The sequence below is a fragment of the Lissotriton helveticus genome, chromosome 11 (genome assembly GCF_964261635.1).
Source record: "Lissotriton helveticus chromosome 11, aLisHel1.1, whole genome shotgun sequence".
NCBI lineage: Eukaryota > Metazoa > Chordata > Amphibia > Caudata > Salamandridae > Lissotriton > Lissotriton helveticus.
The window spans coordinates 667805514-667828185 of record NC_136072.1 but is presented as its reverse complement, the minus strand read 5'-3'; the positions used below and the strand labels follow the sequence as shown (position 1 = coordinate 667828185).

Sequence of the window (22672 nt, the reverse complement as noted above, 5' to 3'; positions counted from 1 at the left end):
TACTATCGTTTTTTCTCGTTCCCATGGCCCAGTTGTTGCCTGGCCCTCTGGGAACTGTGGTTCTTCACTTATTTGGCTGCTGTTATAATAAATGCAAGATTAGAATGCATAATAGGAGCCTCCGGTCTTGCCATAAAATTGACTTATTTTGTCTGATTTAGGACCTTTGGGCGTTGGTTTCTATACTTTTGTTAGACACTATATCTATGGTGGTGAAGCAAGTTGATGCACCCAAGGCTTTGTAGCTTTAGACATTACTTTGTCATGCCAGCGTTCTTTATGTTAGTTTATTGCAGATAATATATTATTTGTTTGTTACAATTGTTTGTAGGTATTTCTATTTCCTTGCTGTTACTGTCTTGATGAGGCCAAAATGAGTATGGCCAAAACGCGTCAACCCCATGATACAGAGGAGTCCACCAGTTGCTGATTAATGTGACAAAATTGTGTACATGTTCCAGATAATAGAGTGAGGGTTGAAAAATCCCCTCAAATGTTTACAGGACTACCTCTGTCTTTTGCTTTTTCTAGTGACGGATGAAATTACTTTGTTGGCACATCTGCACACAATAAATAACGGGCAGGAAAGAATGTTTTTGGGATAAATGTAGATATATGTATTTGTATGTTTGATATATTTGCTATCTTTGTTTGTGAAAAATTTGATAAAAACAAATATTTTTACAACTACTTCTGGAGTAAATATTGGTGTTGCATATAAATGAAAAAAAAATCACTTATAGATAGGGATCAATTCAGTTCTCCCTTGGATAAATCTATTGGCAGATTTGTTCCTCTGCATCACTGTCTCTTTCCCAGATGATTGTATGTTTAGTGGTGAAAAAAAGGTAATAATAATGCTGGCCTGATGCGTAAAATACAAGCATGGCCATATGAACACAAGCCTGCTGACACACTTGTGGCCCAGCACGGTGGGCAGGTACATTTTCCAAGATTTACCCAATCTGTAGTGGTTTGAGGGTCCCAGATAATTTGGAACGTAATGCATCACTTTTTCCCCCTCACCTGGTGGCTTCAGTCAAAAGAGGCAACTGTGATAACAAGCCCATAGTTTTGGTCGCTGGAGTACCATGAAATGTACAGATATGCCCTGTGATGCTGTGTTGGGGACACTCCCATTCAAGTGCTAGGGATTTGCATTATACTGTAGCTTTATGTTGTTACTTTTAGAACTTCAGAACTGTACCCACAATGCTGTTGTTTTGTTGCAGAATAAAAGGGGAATTTGTGAAGCATTCATAGTCATGGCTTTATTCTGGCACTAAGGGGACTGGTGTTCATTTTACAGTATTAAGTTGACTGATGTTGAGGTTTTTCTTTATCAGAAACACCATGTTTGTAATGTATTTTTAGCTTTTAAAGTTCTTGGTGAAAAAGGTTCCTTGGAAGATTTTCTAATGAGTGTGAAGTACATCATAATAGAATTTTGATAAATTAAACTATTTTATCCAAAACAAAATTAAATCAAAATCCATTATGTGCCGCTGTCGTGGGTCCTCTCTCAAAAAAGTGTACAATATGGGCTGCTCCTTTGCTGCTGTCAAGTGTACACTAAAAACACCTATCTAGGCTGCCCACACTGGGGCATACTAAGGGAGGTTCCTCATATTTCCCTATAAAGAACATAGCAAAGTCTGGCCCAGTCACCCTAGGGCACCCTATTAAGCAACTTTAAAAATGTGCCTGGCACAGCAGTAACCTCTTGGCAATGCAATGAATGTTTTGTGTGTGCTGAAACTTGAGAATATCCTTATGATTTATGATTGACCACATATATATATCTTGTTTTCTTGTCTTGTAGAGTCTCTTTATCTTACCACCGGACCCTTGTTACCTGCAGGCAAACTCCACTTGTCCAAGCCTTCAGCTTTCCATAAGGGTTAAAATCAATATTCTGATGGCTACATCTACTTCCAAATTTCTCACTTTTTGAATAGATTTCCCACAAAATATCCAACGAGGAAGTGGGCATGAAGGATTGGTTAAACAACAAAATCATGGGGGTCTGAGTCTGAAGAGTGTCCTTACCTCTGCACCTCCAAATCCAAACAGTAGTGTTTTGAAAAGGTGTCAAGGAAACCTAAGTCAGAGCGTTGCAGTTCTGCCATGGGGACTTTGTTTGCCAGAGATGAAGTTGAATACTTTGCCCTTGTGGAATGAGCTCTGATGCCCTTTTAAAGGCTCTTTGCAGGCCAAGGCATAACACATCAAAATACCTAAAAAAAATCTACCTGGACAACATCTGCTTTTAGATGGATTTGCCCTTCATCTTGCCAGTATAGCCGATGAAAGATCATCAAGCGGAAAATCTTTGGTAGGTCAATATAAAAATTGACCAATCTCTTTGGGTTCAGCCTGAGGAGCCCACCTTCTCCTTAGGGCCTGATTCCAATGTTGGACGGACCAGAGTCAGTCTGACATTGGTTTGGAACTGGAACAGAGCAACCTCTTGTAATTGATTTCAGCCCAGGAAGTAGGATGCGACTGAACCCTGTTCTGTTGCAATCCCATACTTTACAATGGGAGCATGCATTCCGAATGGAATACATGCTCTCATTGCAAAGAGCAGAGGTGCAGTTCATTACTGCACTCCAGGGCAGGCACCTCAAGGTGCCTGTCACCAGGTGCAGGGTTCAACAGGGGGGCGCCATATGTGCCCCCTAGGCTGCCATTCTGCAGCCTTGCTCCTATGGGGCCCTGCTGGGGGCCCAAAAAGACTGATTCCCAATGCCTTTCTGTGTCAGAAAGGCCAGCACAGAAAGGCTGTGGGAATCTGCCATCATAATCCCTCAGTCGGAAAAAGCCGGCAGTAATCACTACAAGGTTTCTGAATGGTGGACGGGCTCCGTGCCTGTCTGAGGCCATTGGGAAAATCGATTTGGATTCCCTTCCTACTGACCCCATCAAAATGGGTCAGTCAGAAAGGAATCCAACCAGCCGATTATGATGCGGGCTGGAGGGCTACAACCGACAGTCTGAGCCGCTCCAGCCTGCATCGTAATCAGACCCTTAGTGGGCTGCAAAGGTGAGAAGAAGGTAAGATTATGGACTGTCCAAGTGTAAGAGTGTTACAACCTTTGGCAAGAAAGCAGTTCTAGTTCACAAGACTAGCTTGTCAAGTAAAAAAATGTAATGGGAAGCTTTATGCCCAGAACTTGTAAATCACTGACACATCCAGACAAAGTAATAGCAATTAGAAAAACTATTAATAAGCAAAAGTAAGCAGTCACAACTGAAAACTGTGTAAGGGTTGAAAAGAAGAAGACATTAAAAAAGTAAGGACCAAATTAATATCAAATTGAGGCATTGTCCATGTAAAAGGGAAAACTATTTGTTAGATCCTTCAGAAATCTCATAACTATAGGAAAGGATGTTCTGGGAGACAAAAAAAGGATGACCACACTGATAAGCAGCCCTTTACTATAACCACTACACAACCCTGCTGAGCTAACAACAAGGAGGTCTGGGAGATATCGGATGAGTGGGCCTTGAGAGGTTCTGCTGCATTCTTTAAACAATACTTGAAAAAATTACTTCATTTCTCAGAGTACACCATTTTGGTGGAATGTCTGTGGACCCTTAAAGTAACATCCATCACTTCAGGTGACAGATGAAAAGCATTCAGGTGTCCCTGTTAGATCTCCAGGCTTGAAGATGGAGGGTTTGGGGGTTGTAGTGCAGCACCTGCCCCTCCAATTAAGAGAGGCCTTCTACCCTATGAGAGAGACCAAGTGGAGAACACAGAGAAAGGCCTTTAGCACTAGCTGGATTGACATCAGTTGTAACAGATTTATTTGCAGCATCTGCTCCCCTGGAAACCAAAGACCTCTGATCTCCAGTTCCTCTAAATATACTCCTTACCATAGAGTGGAATTGTCCGTTACCACTGTGGTCACTGCTGGTGGAGGCTGGAAGGACATCCCTTGAACTAGGTTCTCCTCCATGCTCCCCCATGTCAAATCGGCCGTAGCATCCCTAAGATCACTATGGAGTGTGATAGATGTCTGCCATTTTGGAACCACTGCCTGTGGGTACTACTGGAGAGCCCTCATGTACCAGCATGGGTATATGATCAGGAGGATGCAGGAAACTAGCAGACCTAGTGGACATAAGACCATCAAGACTGGAATGTGTGCTTCATCCCGAAACATTGGAAACTAAATATCTTTATCCTCTGAGGAAGGGAAAAGGCTGGGCTTGATATAGTGTCCACTACTGCCCCTAAGAAAAGGATGTGCCAGGAGGGTTCCAGTTGACACTTTGGCATGTTGATGGAAAAGCCCAGGTGGTACAGCAGTGGTGCTGTTGACTGCAGGTGGCACAACACAATCTCTGGAGACTTTTGTTTTTTAATTTTTTAATTATTTATTTATAGGTATTTTACCAGAGTAAACAGTACAATATAATCCGGTATCATGAAAAGGGTATTAGTATTCCCACGTATGATCAGTTTACAATCTAATATACAGCCACCCCTCCCCTCTTCCCCTCCCTCCCCAACATTCCCTTCCCAACTCTCCTTATTCAACTTGAAAGAATAGTCCATCAATCAGAAATACGAAAGTTCTTGGTTGCGATCATACATGAGTCCAGAGTTCAGTGAATTAGTTCAAGTCCATTATCAGAGGCCGTCCACCCCCCAGCATGCATATTAGCCATACCAAACCACGTCCCATCTCCCTCGTACCTCCCCTCCAGCCCGTCGAAACAGCCTCCCGGCACCACCGTCCCGTATCCTTCAGCATGAGCACGCATCATTCATCTCGTGCACTATCATCCCGCTTCTCATCCACCGCCTCTTCTCTCCCCTGCCTCCCTGTAAGGTAAGCTATCAAGGGCCCCCAGATATCTCTCGGCCGTGACTTTATCGGTAGTTGTTCTGCGTATATATGCAAGTACTCCTGCCAAGTGGACATGTCTCGGATCCAGCTCTTAAATTTGGGCGCTCTTCCCCTACCCCACCTGCACGCCACTTGTCGGTGGGCCAAAAGGAATCCCAGAAGCAGGAGTTTACGATGTGGTGTTTTAATGTCCCCCACCAATCCTAGCAGGGCTGTGACGGGGTGTAGAGGCACAGGAGTACCCAGCATGTCAGTCAGTCCCCTAGTGACCTCCTCCCAAAAGATAGCAACCTGGGGGCATGTCCATGCTAGGTGTATGAAATCAGCTGGACTCCATCCACATCTCGAGCAGTTATCGTTATCACGAAGTCGGAGCTTATGGAGGCGTGCTGGCGTATGGTGTATGCGATGTAAGAATTTGTAATTATTAACCGCAGCCTGCTACTCCCCGATACTACGTCTGTTTGTAAACAGGCTAGTTCCCATTGATCGTCTGTGAGCGGAACATCCAGATCTTTATCCCATTCAGTCCTAGCCTTGACTGTAGAATCTGGGGGGGCGATCGCACACGGGCATATAGCATTGAGGTAACGTGCGCTGGGGCTTCTGATTGAAGTAAGAGGTGTAATGATGTGAAAACATCTGGTTCCTCCAGGAACTCCGGCGTCTTGGCTCGCACGCTCTGCCGCAATCTGGTATAGAGAAAGAGATCCATGAAGGAGCTGGGGGTCTCCCCAAAGAACTGGTCCTTGGTTCTGAATTTGCCATCTAGGTATAAGTCGCCCCAGGTCACATAATGTAATTTATCCAGTAGATTTAGGCAAATCTTCTCAGTGGTGACTGGTAACAAGGGGCAATGCTTTAACGGGATTCTGGGGGAATATAACTGGGGCACCCCCTAGGCCTTAGCCATCCAGTGCAGTGCTTTTACTGTGCAATCAACAGTTGTGGGGTCACTGTCTCGCTCCTTGTACGGTGCAAACATGTAGCCAGTGGGAGGGCCCGGAGCCATGTGGCCATCCTCCACAGCCAGGTGAGGCATGTAAGGGGGGTGGAACCAGTACACTGCAAAGTGTGCCTGGGCGCTATAATAGTACTTCTCAAAATCGGGTACATCTAAGCCCCTGTATCGATACGGCAGAGTAAGGGTGTTAAGCTTCAGGCGAGCCTGTTTTCCCCCCTGTTTCCCCCCCCCCCAAGTGAGACGGATCAGTTGTGTACGTAGAGTTCTAAAGAAGTGTGCGCCCGGGTGGAAGGGTATGTTTATAAATAAATATAGGAATTTTGAAACTCTGACCATTTTTATCGGGGAGATTCTCCCAGCCATCGAGAGGGGAAGCTTGAGCCAGGCTGTAATGTTATCTGTCACCTTGGTCATGGTCCGCCCATAATTCGTCCTCATCAAGGCTTCTTTATCCCTCGTGATGTAAATCCTGAGGTATTTAAAGTCATCTCCTTCCCATTGCAAGGGGTAGTTGAGGGTATGTGGGAGAGTGTATTCAGTAAGGGGAAAAACCGCAGATTTGCTCCAGTTGATTTGGACTCCCGCAATAGCACCAAACTTGGTAATTTCCCGTAAAACCGGGTTTAGATTTTCCTGTGGCCTGTGAATGTAGAGCGTGATGTCGTCCGTGTATAGCGACACCAGGACTTGCCTGGAGGGGTATATAAGGCCTCTGTGATTATGGTGTTGTCGCAGCTTAGCTGCTAGGGGTTCTACCGCTATGGCGAAAAGGACTGGGGACAGGGGGCAACCCTGCCTTGTCCCTCTAGTTATGGCAAAGGAGTCAGAACGCGCTCCATTAAGAAGCACCCTGGCACACTGCGCCGTATAGAGTAGGCGGATCCAGCATAGGAAGGATTCCGGCATTCCCATATACGCTAGAGTACCCAACACATAGTCCCACTCCACTGAATCAAACGCCTTGGTGGCGTCTAAAAAGACAGCCACCGCGTCACTTCTCGGGTCAATGTCCTGAATAATGGCAAGAAGGGTCCTTAGGTTATGGGTGGTGGCCCGGTTGGGCACAAAACCCGATTGGTCCGGTAGCACTAATAGCTCCAACAGGAGATTTAATCTAGTTGCAAGGACTTTGGCCAATATTTTAGTGTCACTGTTGAGGAGTGATAAGGGTCGGTATGAGTCACATCTGTCTGGGGGCTTACCGGGCTTAAGCAGGGAAAGGATCTGAGCTTCTCTCATCGTGGTGGGAAGAGTGCCTTCCTCCAATGTTTCATAAAAGACAGCTTTGAGAATGGGCGCCAATATAGTAACATATGTTTTGTTTAAAATCAATAGGGATGCCGTCTGATCCTGGGGCTTTTCCTGACTTCATCCCCATTATTGCTTCAGTGATCTCATCAACTTCAAGATCTAGCGATAGGAACTTACGTTGTACGTCGCCCAACCATGCTAGAGTGACATCTTCAAAGTAGGCTCAGAGATTTAGCCGTTGCTGTCTATGGGACGTGTAAAGGGTTTGGTAGTATCCCGTCAGGGTAGCCATTTGGTCCTGCTCATTTCTGAGTTCAGTGACATAGTTCCTAAACCTAGGGGGGGCGAATCGCTCCTGCAAGAGACTTCCCTGGCCTGTCTCCCTCCCCATATATTCTAGCCCTGCAATGCTTCCCCCGGAAGTTGCATTTCCGCTCAGCAGCTTCCGTGTATTCGGACAGTTTCTCCCGCTGGCGAGCCCGTGAGCCATGTGATTCCTCCACGACAGCTATGTCCCGCTCCAGCCCCTTCAGCTCTCCCTCTAGTGTGGTTAGAGTCCGTCTGAGGTCCCCCAAGATGCCCCCCCTTTGGAAATACACCATCCGCGTACCGTCACTTTGAAGGCCTCCCATACTGTGGTGAGGCTAGTTACAGAGCCGGTATTTCTGGGGAAAAAATCTATTATCTCCTGCTCCAATTCAGCCTTAAATATGGCATACTGGAGGTGTAGGGGGTGGAGTCTCCAGCTAGCGTAGCGGGCCAGATCTACAGGAGGTGTCACCCTGACCAAGACTGGGGAGTGGTCCGAGAAAGTTTTGGCGAGGTGAGTCGCCTTGTCCACCCAGTGTGTCATACCTTTGGAGACAAGTAAATAGTCCAATCTAGCCCAAGTGTTATGAACAGTGGAATGGTGGGTCCCTTCCCGCATGGTCGGATGTAAATAGCACCACGTATCTATCAAATTATCCTGTAGGACAATGTCATGCATCGTGCGTTGGGATATGGTGAAGTGGTAGCTGTGGCTAAGAACCTGTCCCTGTGGGGGTCAATGACAGTATTGAAGTCCCCCCCCCAGATCACCTGTCCGCACCCCAGTGTGAGCAATTTGCCGCGCAGTGTGAGTAGTGAGTGCGTGTCATCTGTATTAGGGCCATAATAGTTCGCAATGGCGATATCGTGTGAATTGAGCCTGCCCCATAGTAGGCAGTACCATCCTTCGGGGTCCACCTCTCCCCCTCCCTCAATGAAATTGGTCCCTCGCCTAACCAAAATAGCCACCCCTCTAGAATAGTTAGAGTAAGTAGTAATACTGCGATGTGAGGCCCACCTGGAAGCAAACCTGGGAGTGTTACCCTGAGCTAGATGAGCGTCCTGGAGGAGAGCGATGTGAGCCTGATGGCGATCTAAGTAGCTCAGTACATGCCTACATTTCCTTGGGTCGTTAAGGCCTCTAACATTCCATGAGATAATGTTTAGCGCTAGTCTATCCGTGCGCGCATCACCTGAACCTGTCACTCAATACTATGTACATGCATCCATGATCATACAACTGTCTACGAGTTCCGTATCTCACTTCCCTTCCACCTGCCAATACCCCCCCCCACCCTCCAACACCCACTCCGGCAACCCCAACAAACCAGAATAAATCCCCCTCCCCCCCGTCCCATGCAACCCTGCCCAACTGGGGCCAGTGCATCCCAAAATTCCGTAACATAGCTAAGTGCAACCAGGGGAATGCCCTCAATTGGGGGCCACTAGGGGCTCCCGCCTTTACTACTCTGCCTCACTTTCGCACCCATCCGCGACTCCTCAATTATGAGGAACCGTTGTGACAGGACGGAGGCGAGCGGCCAGGCGGCAGAGCTGTGCCACCTTAACAAGCAATACCAGTTATACATCATCAATCTGCGGAGCGTCCATCAGCATCCATGAGGCAGCATCTCTCAGTAATCAGTCCCTGGTGATGAATCGCCTTCAGCCGGGTTCAGAAAGCGGCGAGTGAGATCTTGAGCGTCTGCGCATGGCTTCCTCCCTGGAGGCTGACCGCCTGTCATGTTTGAGGTACTCCTCCACCTGTTGTGGCGTGGTAAAGATGTGAGGCGCCCCTCTATGATGGATCCGAATTTTCGCAGGATAGAGCATGGCTTACTGTATGCCTAGAGTTTGCAGCTTTCTCTTAACCGCCACGAATTTGTGGCGGGCATCCTGTACCTGCTGGGTAAAGTCAGGGTAGAATGACAGGGTGGTGTTTTCAAAGCGCACTTCCCCTTTCTCAAGCGCTAACCGCAACACCGTGTCTTTGTCCCTGTAATTCAGGAACCTCATTATCACCGGGCGAGGGGGAGGCCCGGGGCAGGACGTTTCGCCAGGGATCTGTGTGCCCGTTCAATGACCATGTGGGCAGAGAAGGCCTCTTTTCCGAACAGCTCTACCAGCAGCTTTTCATTGAAGACTTCAAGTTTCCCTGTGTTGGTCGTCTCTGCCAGGCCTAGCATGCAGACGTTGTTCCACCTAGAGCGGGCCTCCAACTCCACGTTCTTTTCCGCAATGACTTTGAGGCATTTATCCATTTGTAGCGTGTGTTGTCTGCTCGTTCCTGCCCCATCCTCCAGGTCTGATACCCTCTGTTCCGCCTCTTTCAACCTTTCCTCGTGATTGTCCAACTTCGCCACCACGCCGTCCAGCCTTGTGTTCATGGAGTCTATTTTAGCATCAATAGATGTGAGGCTGCGTTGCACCCCTGTCAATATAGCTTTCCACTCCTCATCCCTGGTGTCTGGGGGTGCCTCTGCGCCTTGTGCTGTGGTGGCGTTGCTGGGCGTATTACGGCAATTTCGATTGTCTAGGTTCATTTTTCCCCATGTTGCGCTTGAGTAAGTAGCCTGCAGAGGAGCGAAGAATTGGGCGCCTCTCACCGTCGGCTCCAGGGCAATACCCCCTCACAATGCAGTATTGGGTCGGGCACCTGCAAGTCCCTGCCGGTCTCAGCTGGAGCCTCGCGCTCAAGATGGCGGCACTATTTTACTGAAGTGCCGGGGATTTGCCCGCAGCCTCGCATGAGGTTGTCGCAGGTGATGTGGGGGCCTCCACTACAGTGGGTAATATGCAGAGGGTGTAAAGGTCGATGGGTCCGGGGCAGCCGCTACCCTTTGGTGTGTCGCGCAGAAAGCACCTGCATTGTCCCAAATGTGTCTTGGGCCATGGCGATCTAAAATGGCGGGCTCCACCGAGCCTGCGTCTCCTCTCGCAACACAGGGGTCCGCCTTGTCACCCCTGCCCGGTCACGATCACCAACACCCCTTCTCACTGCGCTGTGTGTAGTAAGGAAGCTGCCGTAGCCAGCCCGGTCATCAGGGTCAGCGCAATGAGGTGTATGCGCTCTCCGCCCGGCGCCGTCTTCCTCCTTAGGCAGGGGTCCTACCACAGTGAGGGCAGCAAGTGTAACCATAGCAGGTTTGTGAGTCCAGCCTGAGCAGTCCTCGGTACCTGGTGTTGGCCCCCTGGGTGTTTAGGCAAGCATCGATCCTCTGCGCCCCGTTGCAGGTTGCGGTCGGGCCTACAGAGCCCCGGCCTCGCCTAGTACGTGCTCCCCAGGTCGGCCTCCAGTCTGGCGCCACCTAGCGCCCCCATCTCTGGAGACTTGGCCTTGAGGAGCCAGTCATCCAACTACAGAAACACTGGGATATCTTATCTTCAAAGAAGGGAGGTAACTACTGCAATCTCTTTTGTGGAGACTTGTGTAGCAGAAGTGAAGCAGAATGGGAGGACTGCAAACTAGTAATGCACGATAAAGAGTAGGTACTTCCTGTGCAACCATAGAATTGTTATGACAAACACTATCCAGTCTCCCGTTTCCAGTGATAGCAACATGTGAGCCAGGTACAGCCTCTTGAACACATTTTCTTTACTCAGGAACCTGTTCAATACCTTGAGGTTTGGATCGGATGAAGACTCTCCTTCTTTGGGACCAGGAAGTACCGGGCATAACACCCCTGGCCCTGTTCCTATTCTGGCACCAATTCCACTGAGAAAAAAATCTATGTCTCCTACTGAAGGATGCATAGGTGATCTGTAGAAGGAAGGAAAAATTAGGGGGATGGGTAGATAGAGTATCAGCCAGAAAGATCGTTCCTGACGGTAAGCATTTTTTTCTTGTTGAGGCTTTTATGTCTTTAAGCAACTGTCTATACCCAGGAGAGGACACGGGCTACTCTTGTTTACCCCTGATGTATTCAGAGGGTCTGCTTGCAACAAGGGAACAACCATGTGTTCTTCTAACCATGTTAGAGAGAGGACCCTCGAGAAATTTACTCTGGCCATATATATGATCACGTGTACTTTGGCATGTCCTTAAAAGGCCACTAAATATAGCTACCTGCCTGTAGATGGTTACTTATAGTTGGTACTGAAGGACCTCTTAAAATCATCAATAAAGTTGGCTTTATGCAGACCGTACCTGCAGATTCACTATCATCTTTTACCAACACAAATGCATAGATGGGATTATCTTATGCCATGATTGTCTGCAATCAGCATAAGCAGTGAAACACCAGACATGATCCATCACAATGGTCTGTATTTCATCTCAGGCATGCTTGTTCTTCATAACACCCCCAGGGGATCTGACACATCTTTGTGCTATTACATGCCTAGGCACAGTGACCTTCAACAAGATGGGAGCAGGCACAATGTCAAAAACGTTTACCACATAGGCCACTCTGCAAACTCTCTCAGAACTATGCACTGTTCCATGATGCAGCGCGCTGCCCATCCGCTACTGCGATTTTGCACCTTGACAGGGCTATGAAGTGCTATATACAGTGGTGTAACAAAAGCCCCCCTAGCCCCTGCGGAATGGGGGGCCTGGGCTCTGGGGACCCCTTCTGGCATTAACAGACTCCTGGCCAGAGAGCTTCTGACTAAGTCTGGAGCGGGGGCTGCATGTACTTTGCAGGGTGCCCCCTGAAGTTTCTTTATGCCACTGGGTATGTAGTTACAACTAGAGTACAAGAATTGCAAGAAAAATCTTGGTTTATGGAACAGTGTGTTTGATGATTTGAAAAATACTTATAAATTAATTTTTACTTTTTTTATTAGGAGTGTGACCAGGATTTGCAGTGTCATTGCCAGCCAGGTTGGCGTCCACCCAGCTGTGACCAAATCGTTATAGAATCAAGTGAGTACAAACCAATTCAAGATGTCATGACTTTGTAGTGCGCCATTCAACTCTTATGTCTACGATAATGTTTGAGGGGACATTCATCTGACCATTTGTTTTTGTGTAACTTGTAATAATAATAATGATAACCTGTCACGCTTAATACAGAACGTCTGCCATTTCTAAACACTGTAAATAACCACTGTTGCTGTTACAGAAGGTGAGGGTTTTACTAAGACCATCCTTAGAAGTGTCACGTTTATTCTGAGGTCCTATTAATGTCAGAAACCAAGTCCATTAATTGCAGTTACTGGGTCCAACAAAACATATGCTAGTCGGGTAATTCACGGATAATTGTTATCCCACCTGGAGGTTTCACCTAATGAACTTGACTAAATCTCGAGATTGAATTCTGGGCAAAGGCACGTGTTAAGCCCAATTCCTTCACGTTATTCCCTAAACACATTTAATTTCAATTATTTCTCTGCCTCCCTCCCACGAGTTATTGGTGCCCCAGTTAACAGTAATGTTTGGGCACAAACATTTTATGGATTACTCTGGGTCATTCATTCATAATGGGGGCCTAAGACTAGATTTTGGTGGGGCGTAGCCAACAGCATAGCCGGTTAAGACGCACATGTCCTCAGCTCCGGAGAGCTGATCCGAATCCGACGTGAGAAACTGCCTGGAAAGTCTCGAATACGGGGTAAATAGCCGGCGGAAGGTCTAGACACTGCTGGGGGACCGACACCGGAGTGCCCAGACGGCCGAAACGGGAGTACGGCTGCCTAGAGCCCGATACCACCGCGGCAGTCAGGTCCAAGATGGCGGCGAGGGCAGGGGAGCGGTACGGCCCTGGCGCATGACTGAGCTAGCGACAGAGACACGGAGGCACCGAGGCGAAGGATGACTGTCACAAGGCTGGGCCTGGTGGAGCGTCCCGGGGGCACCACGCGGCCGGCATCAACCGGACCTAGGGACCTGGAGTCTCCACATTGCAAGAGAGAGGGTGGACGTCCCTGAGTACGGGAGTCTTCCTGCTGCCACACCGGGCTCAGCTGTGGGGAGGCATCCTGGCAACCACAGGCAACCAGAACGACGGAGCACCCGGGCCCCCAAAGATCAGAGCAGGGCCCGGAGACGGCAGACAAGCCTAGGGCCTATAGGGCGGTAAAGCACACTGCAGAAGAAGAACGCCCTGGGCCTGGGCGCACGCCCTGAAACAACAGCGGTGTGAGGCCTCGCAGCAGGAATACGGGCACAGTAAGGTCTCTCGACAGGGGACGGCTGCAGCTGAGGGGGGAGCGGAGTGGCCGCACACACGGGGGGAACCCCCATGGAAGATAGTGGGCAATAATACACCAGGCGGCAAGCCGGGAGATATTTGTGTGTGGATTCCAAAGAGACGCCCGGGGGGACGCAGAAAGGGGTTCCCTGCTCCCCTCATACCCCGCGCCCCCCCTCCTCACCCACTGAAGCAGAGTTTAAGCCCGGCCAAGTGGAGCGGATAAAGAACCTGAAGATGCTAGAGAAAAGAGGTGATAAACCCTAAGGTGGGGTGGCGCCCACGAAGAGAAGAGACCAAATGGAGACCAACAACCCGCAAGCCGGAAAAGAGGCCTACGCCACAAGCTGCAGCGGGGACACGAAGAAGAGGAGTCAGGCTAACAGGCAGGGAGTGGGCCCCGGTGGTAACATGGTGCACCCAGGAAGGGGGGACAGAGAGATTTAAGGAAGGACACCATAACAGGGATCTGCGGAAGTCGACCCGCCACTTGAAGGAGACAAAAGAGTGGTGAGGTGTGAGTAGGACAGCCGTCCAAGGCGGTGAAGGTCGGGCAGGATACAAGATGGGGAGGAAAGACCCGGTAGCCAAAACCTCACGGCAGGAGACCATGGATAACTACGCCACGGCCCGTCCACAGAAAGAGGCTACAGCTACGGCCCCTGGCGCACGCTCGGACACAGAACTGCTGTTGGGGGCAATGCAAGCGTCCAGGACGGACATTCAAGAATCACGGGCTGCCCCGGAGGTAAAGATCGGCGAGGTGGGCTCGGAGGTGCTGCTGCTACGTCAAGACTTTCGTAAATTGACGGAGTGTGGTGTTGGGTTCAAATCAGGCCTACATACTCTGTTAAACTCTCGAACCCAATGGTATAGAAGTTGGCACGGACACTGGAAAAGGTAAAAGACAAGTTTATTAAGACCCCATGGGGTGGTGATACATTCCTACAGCACCCTTCGGTAATGTAAGAAGTAGCACACCGAACATCGATGCGCGACCCCTTTTATACAGTTTAATAGCAATAAGAAGATAGGCGGGTACAAGTTACACATTTTAGGTACATATAAGGTCATTTTTGGAACACAGCCAACATGTGGGAGGAGTTTCAACAGCACTGGTCAGTTAGTGTGAACATTCCTAAAGAGTGACCAATTGGTGCGTAATGCGCATGTGCGCTTGACCAGTACTAAAAATAGCCTGTTGCCGAGCAGACTAGTGACCATGGGTATCGAGAAAGGACGAAAGGGCACACTGACCACGAGGCAGCGTGTTTCATAGGAAACGGAAGTCAGAGGGATTCAAAATGGCCCCCGTTCGTTTTGGTCAAGTTAACAGAAAAGACCGTGTAGTTGTGCTAAACGCTAACTCAGGAGCTGCCAAAATACGACAGACGGCCCTTTTAGCGTTTAGCAAAAGCTACCTCATAGTGGACGTAGTCAGAATGTTCATCCTCAATGTTAATAGCCATTATTTTCAATACTTCATCATTGATCAGTTGCTCTTGCTTAACAAAAGCTCGTTTGGACGGAATACAGGCTGTGATACATACAGAACATAGTGTAGGGCCACATTGAATACATAGACAAAGAAAAAATAGTACTCCAATAAAAACACAGAGAATCGTTAATAATTTCCAACCCCAAGTACTAAGCAGGGTCCAGAACCAACCAGAAAAGGTCCATGTTCCATTTTCTGGGTGGATCTCAGCAGCTATTTTATGTAATTTTGTAATCGAATCATATACAGAAGGTGAGTTATCTGGTACGTAAACGCAACAACTACTTCCGATGACGCGGCATGCTCCACCTCTATCAGCTAGTATCACATCTAGAACCATTCGATTCTGGAGCGCCACAATTCTGGTAATTTGCAATTCCTCAGTAATATTCCCTAAAGCGGAGGCAGTTTCATTAGCGACGGCTTCCACCACACGTGTAAGCCGCCTTATCTTCCTGCTATTCAGTGCAGCTCCTACGAATGAAAATAACCCCAAATTGAAATCTACATATTGTTGTAATGTGGTATCAGTCTGGTCTATTTCATCAAAATCTATTGTTCGCTTGACCCTGTTCAGTATGAAATCATGGTACAGAACGTAATCATTGTGGTACATGGGAGGAGCAATAAATACAGGTGGTAATACAAAAGCTATATAACACGTTCCTAACCAACCCAATGGTAGACGATGGTATCCCTTATTTCCACAAATAAAATATGTGTTACGTGAAGCTACAAATGCAATTCCAGTTGGTGTATCAAAGGTAAGTGTAATATTACATTCACTGCGGCCTACAGGGATTGTACCTTTATTTCTAATACACAAATCTGCTTTTGTATCAATGACTGTTATCATATGCGAGCTCGTCACATTTATAAGTCTTTGATTCGTATATACACGAGGTGTAGAAACATTGTCCGGACGGTACTCTTCCCATTCAAATTTAGTTCCTTCAGCATGTGGATAGCCGTCTTTGTCGTTATAACATATTTTATTCAACCGAAAAAGTAGTCCACCTTTCGTTGGCCATCGCAGAGTAAAAAGAAGAGTGTACCAAGCATGACAAGAACCATTATGAGAAAACGGGAGAGGAATGAGTGGTGTTCCTCCCTAATTCTGATGTCCGGGCAACATCCCACATACCCAACAATTGGACGTGTTGGTCATGTTATGAGTATGATGCAGAATCTTAATAAAGCTGTTATTCAAATAAGTCTGCCTATGTCTTTCTTCGTGAAAAGGCAGAGTGAAATGAAAATGTTCAGACGGACTTGGAGTGGTGGGCAGTAAATGTTCTCGTACAGGAAACAACAGTTCTATAGTCCAGGCTAATACTGCGATCACCACTACGGTCAAGACAAACAAAACAGCACCAAGAATACTCCCTTTTTGTGTCGAAGGAGATGCCATAGTTCACAAAACAATACTCTTCACAAGCAACACTAAGCGAGAAAAAATAAAACGATGGTTCTGAACCGAGGCTGCCGTTGATTTGTTCTCCGGGATTCAAGACGGGTGTCGCTACACTGGGCAGAACTGATCCCCCCCCCTTGATATTCCCGGCTTCCGTTTCACAAACCTCAGAGCGGTTACCAACCAGTTTCAAAAACACAAAAGGAATCTTATTTCCTGGGGCGTAGATTGTACTTCACTTTATCAGAAACAACGTGGTCCGGGAAGGCTCCCCCCAATTCATCAGGCGTGACAGCTGGGCTCTTTTCTGTATCCAAAATCTTTCTGTAGTCGGATAGCACCACAGGGCTCACCAGATCCGGAGAGACACGTCGGCAGTGCGTTGAATGTATCCACCGCTTCTTGTTGGTGACTCTCACAGCAGTTCGCGTAGCCAGCAGCACTTGCTCAGGGCCATGCCATCTCGGTTCCAAACTGCTGGATCGCTCAAAGACTTTGACCATCACGTGGTCTCCAGGGCGGAGATCGTGAGCCTCACCAGTGGAGTTATCAGGGAGCGCCTCTCGAACCTGTTGATGAATAGAAAGCAAATCATTTGTCAATCGTGCCAGATAATCGTTCATCATTATACAAGGCATATCATGTATCAAACGAGGTTTTGGAACTCCCCAAATATTCATAGGCCTTCCAAACACCACTTCGTAGGGTGTGAGGCCAGATCGAGAATGTGGCACTGATCGAATGGACAGCAATGCCAGAGGCAAAGCGTCCGGCCATTTCAGAGATGTAGATGCCACTATCTTTGCTAACTTCAGCTTCAGAGTTGCATTGTATCGTTCTACTAAACCTGCTGATTGCGGATGAAAGACAGCATGGAATCGTTGTTTGATTCCCAATCCTTTCAGGACATATTCCACTACTTTCCCAATGAAATGAGGGCCATTATCACTCCACATAAGTTTACAAACTCCGTAGCGCGGGAAGTATTCCTTCAATAACACCTTAGCTGTTGTCAATGCTGTATTGTCTTTCGTAGGGTAAGCCTCAATCCATTTGCTGAAGGCACACACCACTACTAGGACATACTTGAGATTATTACATCGCTCTAGCTGGATGTAATCCATTTGTAGTACTTCGAATGGTGCAGTAGGTGGAACAAACCCACCTTTAGGAGTATGAGTCCCTTGTCCAGGATTGTGCTGCAAGCATATCAGACAGGTCTGCACTACTCTCTTAGCCGTGCTAGCAATGTCAGCATTTTCCCAAACTCGTGTAAGCAATTTAGTAATTGCGAGAGCTCCAATGTGTGCCAGCCCGTGTGTCATTTGCACCATTGTTTGTAAATAGGCCATGGGTAGTTTCCATCTCTCCATATCTTTACTACGCCAGCAACCCTCATCATCTAATACTCCTTCAGTGGCCCATTTCACAAGTTCTGCCTCTGATGCTGACTTCTGTATATCTAGTATTTCTTCTCTAGCATCATGCCACCGCTCAGCTTGTGACTTCACCACATACATGGGGAAATTATTTTGCAGCATAGCGGTCTCTCTCGCAATGCGGTCTGCGAAAGCATTGCCTTGCCCTATTTTGTCCGTCACCTTTTTGTGTGCACTGCACTTGACTATTTCAACTTTCTCTGGGCATAACAGTGCATTAAGGAGATCGCGTACCAATTCTCAATGCATGATGTGTACTCCGTGTGAAGTCAGGAATCCTCGTTCCTTCCAAAGTAGGCCAAAATCATGCACTACTCCAAAAGCGTAACGACTATCCGTGTAAATGTTCACACATAGTCCAGCACTTAACTCACATGCCTTCGTTAAGGCTATCAACTCAGCCGCTTGAGCCGATTTTTGGGGTATCCGTGCTGCTTCTACCACGGTCTTAAGTGTCGTGATCGCATAAGCTGCGGAAGTCGTACCATCTGGTAACCTCACGCACGATCCATCAACCCACAGTTCCCCATCTACATCTGGAAATGGCGTATCCTGTAAATCGATACGACCCTTTGTCTGTTCCTCAGTCAGGAAAACACAATCATGTTGTTCTTCCTTCTGGGTCTCAGCAACAGGATCCGGCAGTAAAGTAGCAGGATTCAGTGTCGCACATCGCTTTAGTGTGATGTGCGGCGCCAACAACGTTAGCTCATCCTGTCAAACGGGCACTGGTTAGATGCTGCGTTTTTGTTTGATTCAGTAACGCATCTACCGCATGGGGAACTAGCACCAACAATTTGTGTGACAAAACTATTCCCTCACTTTGTCGTATCGCAACTGCTGTTGCTGCAACTGCTCGAAAACATCCAGGCAACCCTCGAGCCACAGGGTCGAGTACCGCCGAGAAGTATGCACAAGGCCTCTGTTTGTCTCCGTGTGTCTGCACTAACACTGACAATGCACACCCATCCTTCTCGTGTACATATAATGTAAAAATCTTCGTGTAATCAGGTGTACCTAACACTGGTGCAGAACAAAGAGCTTGTCTCAATTGTTCAAAAGCATTCTGACATTCATCCGTCCATTCAATGGGAATCGGTATATCTTTAGACAACAATGCTAACAATGGTTTAACAATATGCGAAAAACCCAATATCCATTGCCTACAAAAAGACGTCAAACCTATAAAGGCGCGAATATCCTTCTGAGTGCGAGGGACTGGAGTATCTAGGATTGCTTGAATTCGATCTGGTGTCAATGCACGGCCCTCCTTAGACAAAAGGTGACCGAGGTAGGTCACCTTTGGTCTACAATATTGTAGCTTTTTCTTCGAAACTTTATGATTATGTTTAGCCAGGAAGGAAAGCAAGGAAAAGGTACTCTTCTCACATTGTTCTGGCGTGTCTGCAGCAAGTAAGATATCGTCTACATATTGAATGAGAACCACTCCCTCTTGTAAGTCAAAGGAATCAAGCTGCCTTTTTAATGCCTGACTATAAATGCTAGGACTTTCAGTATAGCCTTGAGGAACTCGACAGAATCTGTACGATTTATTATTTAATGTAAAGCCGAATAGATATCGACTGTCAGGATGTACAGGGATCGAAAAGAAAGCGTTCTTCAAATCGATGACTGTAAAAGTAGTTGCCGTCGATGGAACCAACGTAAGCAACGTGGTGATGTCAGACACCACCGGGTACTGAGGCACTACTATCTTGTTTATTTCCCTCAAATCAATAATGAAACGGTAAACCTTAGCATCTGTATCTCTTTTAAGAATCGGTAAAATTGGGCTATTGCAAACATTGTAGGGGACTTCCTCAACTACTCCTGCCAAAATCAAATCATTCACAATGTGCATCAAAGCAAGTTCTCCTTCTCTGGAAATCTTATACTGTGGGACACGTGGTAGAGAGACTCCCTCCTTTACAGTAATACGTACTGGAGGGATTAACATCTGCCCCACATCCGTGTCAGAAGTGGCCCACAACGTGTTTGGTAAGGAGGCCAATACTTCAGATTCATGGAGAAAACACACTCGCTCAAAGTCTGGGTAATTCTCATTCAACACAACTCGCACTCCTTCTGGGGCACAGCGAATAGTAGCTCGAAAGTGTTTTAACATATCGAGTCCAATAATATTATCTGGTGTATTTGGAGACAACAAAAAGGGACAAGGGGCAGCAAATTTATCAACATGAAATGCAACTGGTTGAGACAATGGGCTAGAAGTAGGTGTTCCATCGAACCCTATTGCTGTAATTACCTCGCCAGACAGGGGAGCCCTTGGAACCAAGTATTTGGACAAAGCGCTACGAGTAGCTCCTGTATCGACCAGAAATTGATCAGTAGAACCCAGAACATGTGCTTCTATGTATGGACCCCTCTGATCAACTGGTACCTCAACCGATTCCACACCCCATCCTACGCAATCCTATGCATAATGCTCATCCCGTGGTTCAGCAGGACCACCCTCATTTATCTGATATTGATTGCGATTATCAAACGTATTATAATCTGACTGACCACGACCCCTTGCTCCATATCCTCCACGATCATTCGTGCCATAACCTCCTCTTGACCCTCCATAATAATTCCTAGATCTCCCACTTCCTCGTCCCCTCAAATTACGCTGCTCTCGAAACACCGGACAGTCTGCGATCCAATGCCCAAACTGTTTGCAGTATGCACATTGATTCACAGAAATGTCAGAACGAGGGGGAGGAGCATTACTGTATGATCCTCGCCCTCCTCTACTGTTTCCTCTCGTAGCCTGAACCTGAGCTAACATTACCTTCGTCTTCAAATCCTTCGCCTTCTTGTCACTACTTTCTTTCGCCTCTAATTCCTGTCTTTCATAATATTGAGCCATAGTCAATAAAGAAGCAGGGGTTGCTGTGGTCCATGAACTTTCACTCGCTTTTAATCGTTTCGCAATCTCCGGTAGGAGATTAGCTACATACTTATCAACGAATAGATGCCTGCCAGTATCTTCTGTCAATAATTGACCACTGTAATCATGGAACGCTTCCTCGAAGCGAGAGAAAAAATCGGAAACTGATTCATCCGCTTTCTGCTTACAAGAGGCTAATATAGTCCAATCAATCTTTTTAGCGGGAGCAAGAGTCTTTAGTTTTGTTAGTATGGCCCCTGGAAGGTCTAATATTAATTGACACGGCTTACATGCTGGTTCTCTATCTAAATCAGCCTGAACAAGATCTTTCCAAGTGGCCCCGAGAGTCGTGAGGTCATCAAACCTACGAATTACTCTCCACATATCAGGGGGCAATATCAACCCGAAAAATAGATCAATATCAACTAACGTCATGATACATGAAGAAATTGCACTTTCAACATTTTCATAAAAAGCCGCAGGGTTTTTACGGGGATCAGGTAAAGCGTTCTTAAGCGCCATGACATCTGCCCTATTCCAAGGCGTATAAACCCAATTATATACAAAATACCCTTTCGCGTCTTTGGATCTTTTATCATCATCTGTGCCATCCCCTTTATGAGGGACATATAAAGGCGCAGCTTCTCGCATAGGTCTAACATTAATCGCAGCGATCTTATCTGTTTCAAAAATAGGGCATTCTTTGGATATCCCCGTCGCTCCGGACGTAGACGAATTCTTCGACATTTCCAACTCCCGTAGTCGTGTCGCCTCATTACGCAGTTCAATCAAACGCTTGAAGAAGTCGTCCGCATCTGAAAGAACAAAAAGACCTTTACGAAAATACTCACGACCTTTGGATATCTCCTTTGGTTCTAACTCGAGAGAATATTTTCTATACCGCTCAACAACTTCATCTCCAAAATGATCTAAAAAATACAGTCGTTCCTTATCAGGCCACTGTTCCATTTGTTCAGTAACGTCAGAAACAGTAACAGTATTAATATTTAATTTTCGTGCAAATGAACGTAATTCCGCAGCTCGTTCCGCATGTAACCTGGTACGCTGTGTTCGATCACTATCCTCGTCTGATTCCTCGCTCGGAGCCGTTGGTGCAACGTACGGGGGCGGACAACGATCTAGTAATGAAAAATCATCCGTTTCATTAGTAAGGACTGGATAGAGAGGACGCCTGATAGGGAATTGACCATTAACCTGTAAATTGCGTTCTCGTCTCTCCCTCTCTTTCTTTTCCTGTAATTCCTTCTCCTGTAGCTGTAAAGCTTTGTCATGTGCAGCCTTCCGCTGCACTTTCTCCGCCAAGGCTTCCTCACGCTTCGCTCGTTCACGCACCTCTTTCTCCCACATACGCACACAATCAAACATATCTTGTCTAGACCTTCGCTGAAACAAACACTGCTCTACATATTGTACCTTTCGAAGGTCAAACGACCCATATAGTGGCCACTGTAATTCATGATCAGTTTTAGTATACTTATGCCATAATGTACTATACATTATAGGTGGAATACCGAATTTGACATACATTTCACGATTTGGAGTCCCCTCTGGGGGAGCCGGCTGTTTTTCACTTAATCGATAATTGGTACCATTTTCAGAACAGCACATCCTACGGAGTGTGCTAAAAACAGGCATGTTTCAAAAAGTACCATGAAAGCACGATACTACAAAAATGACACCTAACGCGGTGTACCGTTCAAATCAAATAAATCAGAGAAATATCCCTACATGCCTGCCTATGTGAGGTGCACTTCACATATTCAAATTCAAATTCAAAGATTCAAAACGTTAGCTAACAAATTCAAATTCAAATTCAAAGTTTCAAAAAGCCACAGTAAGTGTCAGTAGATTACCTCACCAATCAAAAGCTTACCAATTTTCTTTTCA

General features: G+C 47.0%; 1 protein-coding gene across 1 annotated transcript in view; it reads left to right on the top strand.

Annotated features, from left to right (window-relative positions):
- Positions 1–22672, top strand: part of LOC144791758 (zinc metalloproteinase-disintegrin-like VLAIP-B) — a 4238988-nt gene that overhangs the window by 3868070 nt on the left and 348246 nt on the right. The window contains exon 18 of the mRNA XM_078666527.1: positions 12175–12253. Coding sequence (XP_078522653.1) covers positions 12175–12253 — 79 coding nt within the window. The remainder of the gene's footprint in view (positions 1–12174; positions 12254–22672) is intronic.